The following is an 11,392-nucleotide window of genomic DNA, read 5'->3' as shown; positions in this document are numbered from 1 at the left end:
TCGAATTTTAGAGGGAAACAGAAGATAGGCAGGCGAGAGAGAGAGAGAGAGAGAGAGAGAGAGAGAGAGAGACACACACACACACACACACACACACACACACACACACACACACACACACACACACACTAAGGGGTGTGTCATAGCAATTTAGTTCCTCAAGGAAGTACAACTCAACATTATCTTAAGACAGGGTGGCAGCACTGACAGAAGCACCGCAGGAGGGCAAACATTTTTTTCCTCTTCAGGTTTTTGGTTCTGCTCGTGGAGAAGATGAAGGGATCAAATTAAATCAACCCGGCCTGTGCTGTCAACCTGAGACAGAGCAAAGGAAGAGAGAGAGAGATATCTGACAGACCAGGAGGTAAGAGAACTTCTGCCGTGTTCATGTGACAGTAAAGAAGAAAATAATTAATAATAATAATCCTCTGGGCCCAGATTAGTGTTATGTTCCTCCTTTTGTAGTTTTTTTTTGGGATTGTTTCAACCCAGAAGAGACGAATGATGATTGGAACAAACTGTGTGTGACTTCTCTCCACTTCCCCATCTTGAGCTGGGTGACATGTACATGTACGCTGGAAGGAGCACAGATGTTGCGCTCGCGCTTTTTGTTTGCTCAACTCAAATCTCGAGGCGGTGGACCTTTCCCTCGCTCACTGGCCTGCTTTGATTGGAAGTAAAGTCATAGATAAAGAGAGGGAGAGGGGAGAGAGGGGGGGGGTGCGATGTCTCTCTCGTCGTAGCTCAGATACGAGGGACTATCTTAAGGGCCTCGGCTAGTGGCTCTCCGTCGCTGAAGCCAACGGCTGTCTGTTTCGCTTCCCGTTTGAGCAACGGCTATCTGGAAAGGGTTGTGCAATGTTGAGAGAGAGAGAGAGAGAGAGAGAGAGAGAGAGAGAGAGAGAGAAAGAGAGAGAGAGACTGCAATATGTGTCTTTTTGAGGATTTCAAAATACTTTCTTGTACTGTCTTGTTCTTATTAAAATGTACGACTTGTCAAACGAAGAGAGGTCAACTAGCAAAACTAACCGTGACACCCAATGCCTACAGATCCGCATGAAGACTTCGATATGAGACTAAAGTAGAAGGGCATCAGAGTTAAAGATAGAAACAAGGCGGGCACATTTGAACCTTCAGCCCCCACCAGTTCATAACGCACAGCGGAAGTGGCACTTTATCCTGACACAGCGCTCACCGTGCACAGAAACCCTACAATTTGTAATCTTTACTCCTCTTCGATTCATCAGCAGGAGAAACTACAAAAGTTTCTACCAGCATAAACTACAACCAGCCTCGCAGCTCAGTGAGGACCTTCCAACAATGGCCTCCTTGTTTTCATCCAAATTGACTGGTGTGGCTTTTTTTGTGTGTGTGTGTGTGTGTGTATTTTTTACGGAACATTCTCATTGTTCAATCTGATGAAAGAGACCCCCCGCCCCCCCCAAACCCAGTGATAGAAGTCAGTGAGGATGTCAATTTGTGGAGAGCTCATGGCATCGAGGCCTGTAAGGCTCTCTAATAACAGCGCCAGGCACATTTTGATTGGCCTGTGAGAGGGTACACACACACACACACACACACACACACACACACGGTTTAAAAAACATCAACCGGAAGCCACTTTTTTACTCTAAAACTGCACGTCCACATGCACAAGCTCACACATGTTCACACAGACGCTGAGGCTCAATGCTGGAGTCATCTGAGGAATGCTAAATATTTACCTCTTCTGCTTTCAAGGATGGCTCCACCAATCAGCACCATCTCTCTCTCTCTCTCTCTCTCTCTCTCTCTCTCTCTCTCTCTCTCTCTCTCTCTCTCTCTCTCTCTCTCTCTCTCTCTGACTGTCCATTAAACTACAGTTTAAAGGACTCGGCTGTTTCCGGATAGTTCCACCTCTGTTATTTTAAATGTTGCTCATCTGACGGGTTCAGATCTCACTCAGATCTTTACAGGTGCTCGTCAGCTCCAGTGGGCATCAGGGGGGGACAACAAACACTTGAACATGTAATGCAGTCACTCGCTGGTGGATGCCAACGACGAAGCGACGCTTAAAAGCCCCCTTCAACCCATCTGCACCAGCAAATTGATGCTCAGCAATCGAAAGCGTCCTTGATGTGACCGACTGAACGACACCCATTAACGGAAAAGTGGTTTCATGGCAATGCGCTTTTGTCAAGCGGCCTCAATCTGCTGATGGATCTGCATAAAACAAACAATGTAGGAGCACGAGAAGAAAGAAAAAAAGAAAAGAAAAGAAGAAGCCAAGCAGCCAGCGGTCTCCAGTCACATCCCACTATGGCTGATGGGGACACACTGTGCATGTCCCCGTCGTCATTTTTAGCAAAATAAACGAGATAGAAGCATGAATCTGAAACAGCCATCACGCTGCTCCACTTCCATCATCGTCGTTAAGGGAAATTAATCTAATGAATGTTCTTTAATTCCCCACGGGGAAGCCCAAGCTTTCGGAACAAAGCAAGCTATTAGAAAATGTGACACTTGTTCGAAATGAATGGCTGTGCATGTAAAATGGAACCTGGTGAGACATCCTATTAACAAAACAACTAAACAAAAAAGTAAATGTTATGCTTATTATGGATGTTGCATGCTGGGAATCGAGGGTGCACATCGGGGACGGGGGAGGGGGAAGCACTGCGTATTTGCATGATATGATCGTTAATTCGAGGGGATCTCTTTTTATTTTTTTATTTGCTCACATCGGTGACAGTGAATCATCGACAATATTAACAAGCGGGAGAAAAAAAACACATCAACGCAACCGTGAGGCTGTCATTTAGCTGACAGCTTATGGACAACATGCTGTTAATGCTAATGCACCGGGTGCAGTCAAGGGGTTTTTGGTTCGATGCCTGAAATGAGGTCTGCGGTTAACACGAGATCAAAACGTTCTACAAGATGAAATACGTCCGTACACGCCTCTCTGGAGATTGGGAAGCTAGCGGTTGCTAACAAGTGGCTAAATGGGGTGACGAAACGTATTTTACTCTTACAAACTTTGTTTACAGCCCAATGTCAGCTTTTAACTTCTGACGATTGCATTCACGCTTCAAAAACCACCATTTGCAAAGATTAACTTGCTGAAAGAAAACATGTAAGTATAAACTAAAGAATAGCACAAAGGTTTTTTTTGTTGCAACAATCCAAAATCCAGTGCAAAAAAAGAAAACCTTTGGCTTTTTTTTTTAAATCGAGGCAACCAGTGCGATGCTAACTTCACCAAAACACGTGACCTCTGCAGCCCTGCCACTGATGCAATCTGGGAGAAGCGGGCATGGACCTGTCTCAGCTATGCAGCCTTCCTGAAGCTCCTCGCAGTACTTGTCCACACAGGCCAGAGGTGGGACTTAGTGCACTGAAAGTTGCAGTTGAATGATGCTCGGTGCCTGTTTGAACACTCTGGGTCTCTAAAAAAACATCTGTGAAAGCGAGGCCAGATGACACAGGAAGTGGGAGAGGATGCACGGAAGTCCCAGTGGCACCGATGCACGTTAGAGTTAGAGATACTGTACGTCTTTGTGGATTGAGGAGCGGTGGGAGGGGAGAACTTAAACCAGACGTGCATTGTTCTCCGCATGTTTGTGAGATTGGAGCTGTAACAAGCGCCAAGCCCTCTACGAGGACACACTTTTGCTTCATCTATTGTCAGAGTCATGTTAATCTGATCCTTTCGGCCTTCATTTTACTCTCTAATTTCCCCAGCTGAATAAAAGACGTAAACGTGGCTTTCCTCTGTGAATGATCCACTCTGAAAATGCCGGCTTTCATGTTAGAGATTAGGAGGAGGAGGGGGGGGAATTAAACGCAATTAAAAAGGAATTAATTCAAACTGTGTTGACAGTGGAAGATAAACAGTGGATTTTGTAGTTGTGTCATTGCCTGCAGCATGCATGCTGATGACCTCCCGTGGGGGCTGCTCTGTGATGGATGCTAGGTGTGGTTAAAGTCTCTGTGGAGAAATTAAAAGCCTCTGCGGAGGCTCTTCTCGTGTGGTGCTTTTCCCTTTTGGCAGCGCTTGTGCACGACAGATACAAGGAAAACACAAACAAACTGGAACCAACGTTACACGAAGGCAGTGTTTCAAATTCGACACGGTGTGCTGTATTTTTCAGCGTCAGTACTTACTTTTATTTCCCCATATGAACAAATGTTTGAGCTCCGACTGTGAACGGTTGCATCACCGACATGCGCTTTGTGTGACGCATCTGGATGGTGTCACAATCCGAAGGTCCGCTTTCAAAATCCTCAGGACATGTTGGGACGCGTGGATGAGGGAGGTGAACATATACATATGTTCACCTCCCTCATCCACGCGTCTGCACAGGGCATGTCGTCCTCTCCAGCTTCCACAAGAACAAACGTTTGGCCCTCAAACGCACCACTTGACCTCCAGCTCCTCTGCTGGAGCTGCTCGCTGCTCTGCCAGCCAGAGAGCGGCAACCAGACGGAAAAAGACATTGTTCTTCCTCTTCCTCTTCTTCTTCTCAGGCCGTGTCTTTAAATACCTTCATTATTTTTAGTTGAGTGGGCACGTTACATGTAGCACTTTCTGTATTCATGCAGCAGAGGAAAAAAACGTGCAAGCGTTCCAATTCCTTTGTTCCATCTGCGGGAAGAGACTAATTCAAAATGTTGGGTAAAACACAACCGTCCACTCGGAGAAAAGCTGGATTTACAAATGTTTCATTTTCTTTCAAATTTGACGTACAATTATTCTCATGTCAGCCATAGATTAGCGCGGTGGGGCTTCTGGCACAACACTTGTAGTATAAAAAACAACTTTACTCCTAAGGTTGGAAATTACTTACACACAACATTTACTGCTGCAGTTTGAGTCACCCAACTGCTATGAACAATGTTTTTTTGCCGTTCTCCCTCACAGTTCAGGCCACCATGGACACCTTCAGCTCCAAGGACATGGCCTTGAGGGCGCAGAAGAAGATCCTCAGCTCCATGGCCACCAAAAGCTCCGTCCAGATGTTCATCGACGACACCACCAGCGAGATCCTGGACGAGCTGTACCGCGTCTCCAAGGAGTACTCGGGTAACAAGTCGGAGGCCCAGAAGGTGATTAAAGACCTGATCAAGATCGCCGTGAAGATCGGCCTGCTGTTCAGGAACAACCGCTTCAGCACGGAGGAGCTGGGAGTGGCCACGGATTTCAAGAAGAAGCTGCACCAGGGTGCCATGACGGCCATCAGCTTCTACGAGGTACGGGTCCACGTGTTCCCTTCTCAGCGTACAGGATCTTAAGCCATCTGAATGAACGTGCTTTTCTCGGACACGGCTAAATAAATCAAATCGATAAAGCACATTGGGAAAAGGACACCAAGTTCTTTAAAACTGATGCGATGGCAGGAAACAATTCTGTATTGAACATAACATATGACGGGCCATAACTTTTTTTTACCCCAAAGGTTGTCCTTTCTAGATAAAAAGATAACCTCTGGTAGCTGTTCACACCGAGACGCGTCACCACAGAAAACGCCTCTGCAAAGCAGGTCATATAAAAAGCGAAGAGCAATCTGATGCCTCAATGAAAGTATGAGCATGAGGTCCGCGACCACCTCAAAACCCAACGGCTAGCTAGCCAGCCCAACTATATCCACCAAGATCAAAACAGGAAGTTAATGGTAAAGTAGTTAAAGCCCGCCCTCTTGCTTGAATTGATTGGCTGCCTGGGCCAAGTGACGTGCGGCGCGACGCGTCTGCCGTTGACATTTTTAGAGTATTTTATCTTTGATGCACCTACAAACAAAAAACAATGATTTCTAGCGATGCGTCTCTGTGTGATCAGGGCCTAAAAGTGTAAAAGCAGTATTTAAGTGAGTTTTTTTTCAGTGTAGTATTTCTTCAGTGGCGGGCTGTGGATTTTCTACCCACACATTCAGTGGATCAGCTGAAGGTTCAGGTTAAATTAAAAATGAATTTATTTTTAAATTAAATTATAAAATATTGTGATTCTGTTTAGGCCAGCAGAGACGGCCCGCCACTGTATTTCTTTCATGATGTGAAGAGATCAGTGGCGGTTCTACATGTAATTATGCCCCGGGCGAGACCCCCTCCGAGCGCCCCCCCGCGCCTGGAATCTTTTTTTTTCTTCTAATTTTTTATTATAAACTTATAAACTTACATTTCTCAATTGCACAAATCCTTCAATAGAATATTTGAACAACACACAATAAATCAATGCACACAATCCTGCATAAAAGTGCCAAATATATATACAATCAGATATAGAAAAAAATGAACAAGAGCAGAGATACAATAATATAAAATATTAAGAATAATATAGAAATACAATATAGAATAAATAAACACACATGTAAAAACACACTAAAGAAAATCTAATTATTACACTATTGCACAAAGAGCAGAAAACACAAGCCAAAACTAAAACTAAACCTTTCTGGCCTACCTTGATGATGCAAAATCATCAATAATGTCATCATATGAAATCTACTGACTAAAGTCCGCGAAAATGAATCTGTCTCAGTTACAAACCCCCTTTTCTCGATGGCGTGAATTTGTCTAATACAGACATCAGAGATGAAACTCTGACTCATAACGTTCTCACATTGTGTTTCTGATGCAGGTGGACTTCACCTTTGACAAAACGGTGATGGCGGAACTCCTGACCAGCTGCAGGGATCTGCTGCTGAAGCTGGTCAACACCCACCTCACCCCTAAGTCCCACGGCCGCATCAACCACGTCTTCAACCATTACTCAGACCCAGAGCTCCTGACCAAGCTGTACGAGCCCAGCTTCAGACCCAACCTCACCAAGATCTGCAAAGGACTCGACAAGATGGTGGAGGACGGGACAATATGACCTATGAACAATAATGATGATAATAAAGTAGAGTCACACAGACACTGGGAGATCAACGGGCAAACACATTTCCAAGACTCTGTTGGACTAAACTGGTCTTAATGCGGCTGAGGACCGGCAGAATAAGACAAGTGATTTGAGAACAAAACTGCTGCCACGTGGTCCTTAAATAACACGTGGGATGCAGTCGGTTGACTTATTCCTCAAGTTAACGTTCATAGGTGATTTATAAAGTGTATCGTTGTAATGTATTTGTCCATTCAGACAAAGCTCACAGAAACCAAACTTGAATATAAACCGGTTTAGACTATGTCAGCTGTCATGTTAGATTATGAACAGTCGTCTAATGTAAATACTTGAGACCTTGAAATGTTTTGTTCTAAACTACTGATGTGGTGTATGATGATGAGGAGGAGTTCAAACAGCTGGGAGGAGAACAGACGAGGGAGCAATGCCACTGCAATACTGCGCTGCCACCTGGTGGTCAACACGATGCTCACACAGACTGTAATTACAGTAAGACAAAAGCAGCCAGTAATAAAAGCGAATGACCGCCACAGGAGACCATTACTTACACCGACACTTTGCAGATTCCACTTCAAAACATGTTTTAGTGATGAACAACACTTGACTGAACAAGCGTGCATGTTAATCCTGTAATTTGTGTTTTTCTGACGATTGGATCACAGACAACAGCTGAGATTAGGTGTTACTCTTTGGTTTTATGTTACAAAAGACAAAGAAAATCAACACGGACAAAAGGATCCAACTTTATTTTATTTTTTTAAACCCCGGCCGGACACTCGACCTTATAGAAGAGTCAAATATAATTTTGAGTTTAGCTAATATATTTTCTTCTCTGTTTATGCAACAGTTATGGAGGAAAGTCAGTGAAACTATAAAGTTACAGACAGTTGTTTTGAAATATCAAGTGCTTTTGAAAGGCAACAGTTTATGTGCCGGCACACATACAAACGAAACATGGGATCAAAACATTTCTTATATTCTAAAATGAACTATACAAAATGAAAAAAAAAGAATGCACATCAATAATAAAGATTTATCAAAAGATGCTCTAAAATAATTCTCTTTTTTTATATATAAATATATATGGCTAACAAAAAACAGTTAAAAACCAGTGTAACTTCCCATAAATATTAGGTCTATATTATATGGCTGTATGAAAATAAACTTTTGAGCTTCAAGTCCATACGGCAGCAGGATCACTGGAGGATCTCTTCAGTCCTGCAGGAAGAACCCTCACGACGTGGCTTCCTTTAATGAGCAGAGTGAGGCAGCGGGAACAAACGAGTCACAGCTGGAAGATCTCATCCTCCCGGTCTCTCAGTTTCTTGGTGAGCTTGATGACGGTCAGGGGCACGGCCACGTACGACGCCTGCTGCTGTTGCACTCTGGGAGATAAAATGACACTCTGTGACCTTGTAAGTGGCCGCCAGTCCGACGTCCCGCTGGAGCAAGCAGCTTCTATGGCAGCAACCCTGTGAAGAACGAACAGAAGAAGAAGATGATAAGTCATATTTTAATAGAGTACCTCTTGCTCTGGGAGTACAAGTCTGGCTAAGATATAAAACAGGTCTCCTATAAATTATAGGGGTGGGGGAAAAAAAAATAAAAAAATCGATTCAGCATAGTATCGCGATAGTTTGTGTGGCGATATTGTATCAATACACGGAAGCCAAGTATCGATCTTTTTTTATGTAATCAATTATGGGAGGCATCGGAGAAAGAAATGAGAAATGCACCGTCCGCGTGTAAATCAAACGTCTGGACTTCCTGTCACTCGTAGCGGCGCTGCTGCACAGCTGTTGCACGGCGCACAGGACAACATGCGTGACACGGCGCTGGTCAAAGACGTTAACTCAAGCATGAATCAAACTGGCTGCTGGTACTCTCGTAGCGCTGGAAGCGGCCAGTGTTACGGATTAACAGGCGGCCGTGTTAACTGGTGACTTCCGGCCGAAAGTCGCCTGTTAATCCGTAACACCGTCATCCCGACGCAGTTCCTGGAGAAGTAATATTATGAACCCAGACACGACGGCGTTTGATGCTCCGACCTCTTTGGGATTTCCACAACAAGTATAAAGCAGAAATAGTAGTTATTTTCATGGTGGAGGCAGAAATGGAAACTCTTTGCACGGAGATAAACCACAGAGATAAGCCCCGCCCCCTCTCTGGCGCGTCCAGCTCAAATGACGCGACAATGCAGACTGTACAAGCAGTTCAGTTTGTCAGGTGCAACATTTATGAAAGTGTTGGTCAGTTTGTCTGCTTGACAATCACATTTTGCTGCAATAAAAATGATTGAAGTGAGATGAACAGACTGAAAATGTTATCTTCTTAGTTACAATATGTTGACAAAGTTTTCCTTTGGGGACAATTTGCGGTGAAAAAAAAGGGAATAAAATCGCAATATTCAATATATTGCAGAATCGTGATAGTATCGAATCGGGACCCAAGTATCGTGATAAAATCGAATCGTGGGACCTCTGGTGATTCCCACCCCTAATAAATTACACTTGCATGCAACAACATGTATTGATATTTCTATTTCTTAGTTGCATAATGCGCTGGAAGCGGTTTGTAACGATGACGCATCAAAGTGTTTGACTTGTACTATACAGTACATAGCCAGCAGCAACTGTTGTGTATTCAGAAGTTATAGAAGGATTAAAAAACTAAAATGGGGACACGCCAGTGGGACCAGGCGAGCAGTGAGCTACCTCTTCTCTGCGTCCTGGCATCCCTTGGTGGCAGCCTGCTTGGACTGACTTATCAAGCCGTCCAGCCTTTTCAAAAAGTCCACTGGAGTGAGGTCCGATGTCCGCTCTTTGCCGTCGTTTGGCTTCCTCTCAGAGGAGATCCCCATGACCCCGTTTGTCGCCGAGGCATCTTTTTCCCCGCTCTCCGCTACCAAATCCACCCAGTTGCCACAGAGGTCCAGGTCTGACGGCACGGGGATCGACAGGGACTTCTTCAGGAATATCGACTCGTTGGTGTACAACCTGTTGGCTCTTTTGATTTGCTCCATCTGGAAGAGATTGCCTCATTACATTACATATAGCTGACGCTTTTATCCAAAGCGACTTACAATAAGTGCAATTCAACCATGAGTACAAACTCAGAACAACAATAATCAAGAAAGTACAATTTTTATCAATAAAGTGCTATCAGTAAGTGCCATTTAAGTGCTACTAAAGTGCTACTACAGCACTACCTTCCTTATTCAAGGTGTAGTCGAAAAAGATGTGTTTTTAGTGTGTCTCATCCGTTTCAAACTTGACGAAAATCGCGCTTAAAAAAAATAATATATATATATATATATATATATATATATATATATATATATATATATATATATATATATATATATATATGAAACTTGAGAGCTAAGGGAATTGTTTCCTGGTCTGAACAGTTTTTAAGAGTGGTAAACTAAACTCTTAAATTCTTACCTTTCGAACTTACGGGGTATTATTTTTTTTTTTTTTGTGAGCTTTTTATTGAATTCACGAGCAGGACAGCACACCAATAATTATTGAAAATTGTGCTGCTTGCGAGTTTGGATACTTAATTTCACTGAACCACAATACAAAAAAAAGACATACAAAAAAAAAATATGCAAGAAACACATTATACATACATACAATTAAGCACTACATGTTCATTTTGAAAATAGCAAATAATGGATATTACAATCAAATTAAACAGACTTAAATAGTTTCAGGACAATAATACTCACAGACACTCCGTACTTCAGGGACAGGCCTTGGAGCGTGTCCTCTGGCTGAATGTTGTGCTCCACCCGTCTCTGCCGGACCGGAGACAGCGGAGACCGGACCAAACTCCCGTAGGACTTTGTGCGGCTCCCGCAAAGCAGGCCGTTCTTTCCGGCGGGCGGAGGCGCGCGCTCCCCGGACATGTTCGCAAACCAACTCGCTCACGTTAATTAACTTCGACAGTCGTAACACTACGACCGTTGTCTTGCGAACGTTACCCGTCGAACCGATGTGGCAGCTGGCGACATACTTGGCTTCAAGCCCCAGCAACTCGTATCTTCTCTCTCTATCTATCGCAACAAAATACCTGAAAAGTTGCTGATAAAGTTGCCGACGTCTTCACGTCTGTCGTGCTCGGCTCGCTGTTCGCTGCCATATGTTGCCATGGCTGCCGAGTAGTTCCGTCACTGACTGGTCCCATGAGTCGTCACATGCGTTGCGTTAAGGACAATTGGAATGCCCGGAACCAATTGAGGCCGTCAACAGTTATTAATCCATTTGCCACGCGGCGTTTGGATATTTCCCCCTTTTTTGTTTTTACTGTTTTCAGAACGCTAGACACACAATACTTGTGGTGAATTTGAAAATACATGTTTGAGTTAATGTTTCAAGGTTTAGCAAGCAAATGCATAATATAGTGGCTTTGCCTAGTTAATACTCTGTCGTGGTTTGTATGTATCTCTAAATTAAGAAAATAAATCGGCGATCATTGCTAAATTATGATATCAAAACAATTTACGAT

General features: G+C 43.8%; 2 protein-coding genes across 2 annotated transcripts; one reads left to right on the top strand and one right to left on the bottom strand.

Moving 5' to 3' along the window:
• tnfaip8l2b (tumor necrosis factor, alpha-induced protein 8-like 2b) lies at positions 1-7,465 on the top strand. The gene is made up of 3 exons (XM_079227221.1): positions 1-364; positions 4,904-5,232; positions 6,617-7,465. Exons 2-3 carry the CDS (start codon positions 4,915-4,917, stop codon positions 6,851-6,853), a joined length of 555 nt encoding a protein of 184 aa, XP_079083347.1. The 5' UTR covers positions 1-364; positions 4,904-4,914; the 3' UTR covers positions 6,854-7,465.
• A 146-nt stretch (positions 7,466-7,611) lies between these two features.
• On the bottom strand, positions 7,612-10,799 carry lysmd1 (LysM, putative peptidoglycan-binding, domain containing 1). The gene is made up of 3 exons (XM_079227220.1): positions 10,614-10,799; positions 9,595-9,902; positions 7,612-8,352 (listed from the first exon to the last, which is right to left on the bottom strand). The coding sequence occupies exons 1-3, from the start codon at positions 10,791-10,793 to the stop codon at positions 8,166-8,168; spliced, it is 675 nt and encodes a 224-aa protein (XP_079083346.1). The 5' UTR covers positions 10,794-10,799; the 3' UTR covers positions 7,612-8,165.
• Between the last annotated feature and the right edge of the window lie 593 nt (positions 10,800-11,392).

This window comes from Taurulus bubalis (genome assembly GCF_910589615.1).
Source record: "Taurulus bubalis genome assembly, chromosome: 12".
NCBI classification, from domain to species: domain Eukaryota; kingdom Metazoa; phylum Chordata; class Actinopteri; order Perciformes; family Cottidae; genus Taurulus; species Taurulus bubalis.
The sequence above is the reverse complement of the archived record's forward strand: the minus strand, read 5'-3'. Positions and strand labels throughout refer to the sequence as shown.

Excerpts from the sequence above, each read along its gene's own strand:
- tnfaip8l2b (XM_079227221.1), top strand. The coding sequence starts at position 4,915 with ATGGACACCTTCAGCTCCAAGGACATGGCCTTGAGGGCGCAGAAGAAG. Across the intron at positions 5,233-6,616 it reads CGGCCATCAGCTTCTACGAG|GTGGACTTCACCTTTGACAA; the intron begins GTACGGGTCCAC and ends TTTCTGATGCAG.
- lysmd1 (XM_079227220.1), bottom strand. The coding sequence starts at position 10,793 with ATGTCCGGGGAGCGCGCGCCTCCGCCCGCCGGAAAGAACGGCCTGCTT. Across the intron at positions 9,903-10,613 it reads CCCTGAAGTACGGAGTGTCT|ATGGAGCAAATCAAAAGAGC; the intron begins GTGAGTATTATT and ends AATCTCTTCCAG. Across the intron at positions 8,353-9,594 it reads TGCCAGGACGCAGAGAAGAG|GGTTGCTGCCATAGAAGCTG; the intron begins GTAGCTCACTGC and ends CGTTCTTCACAG.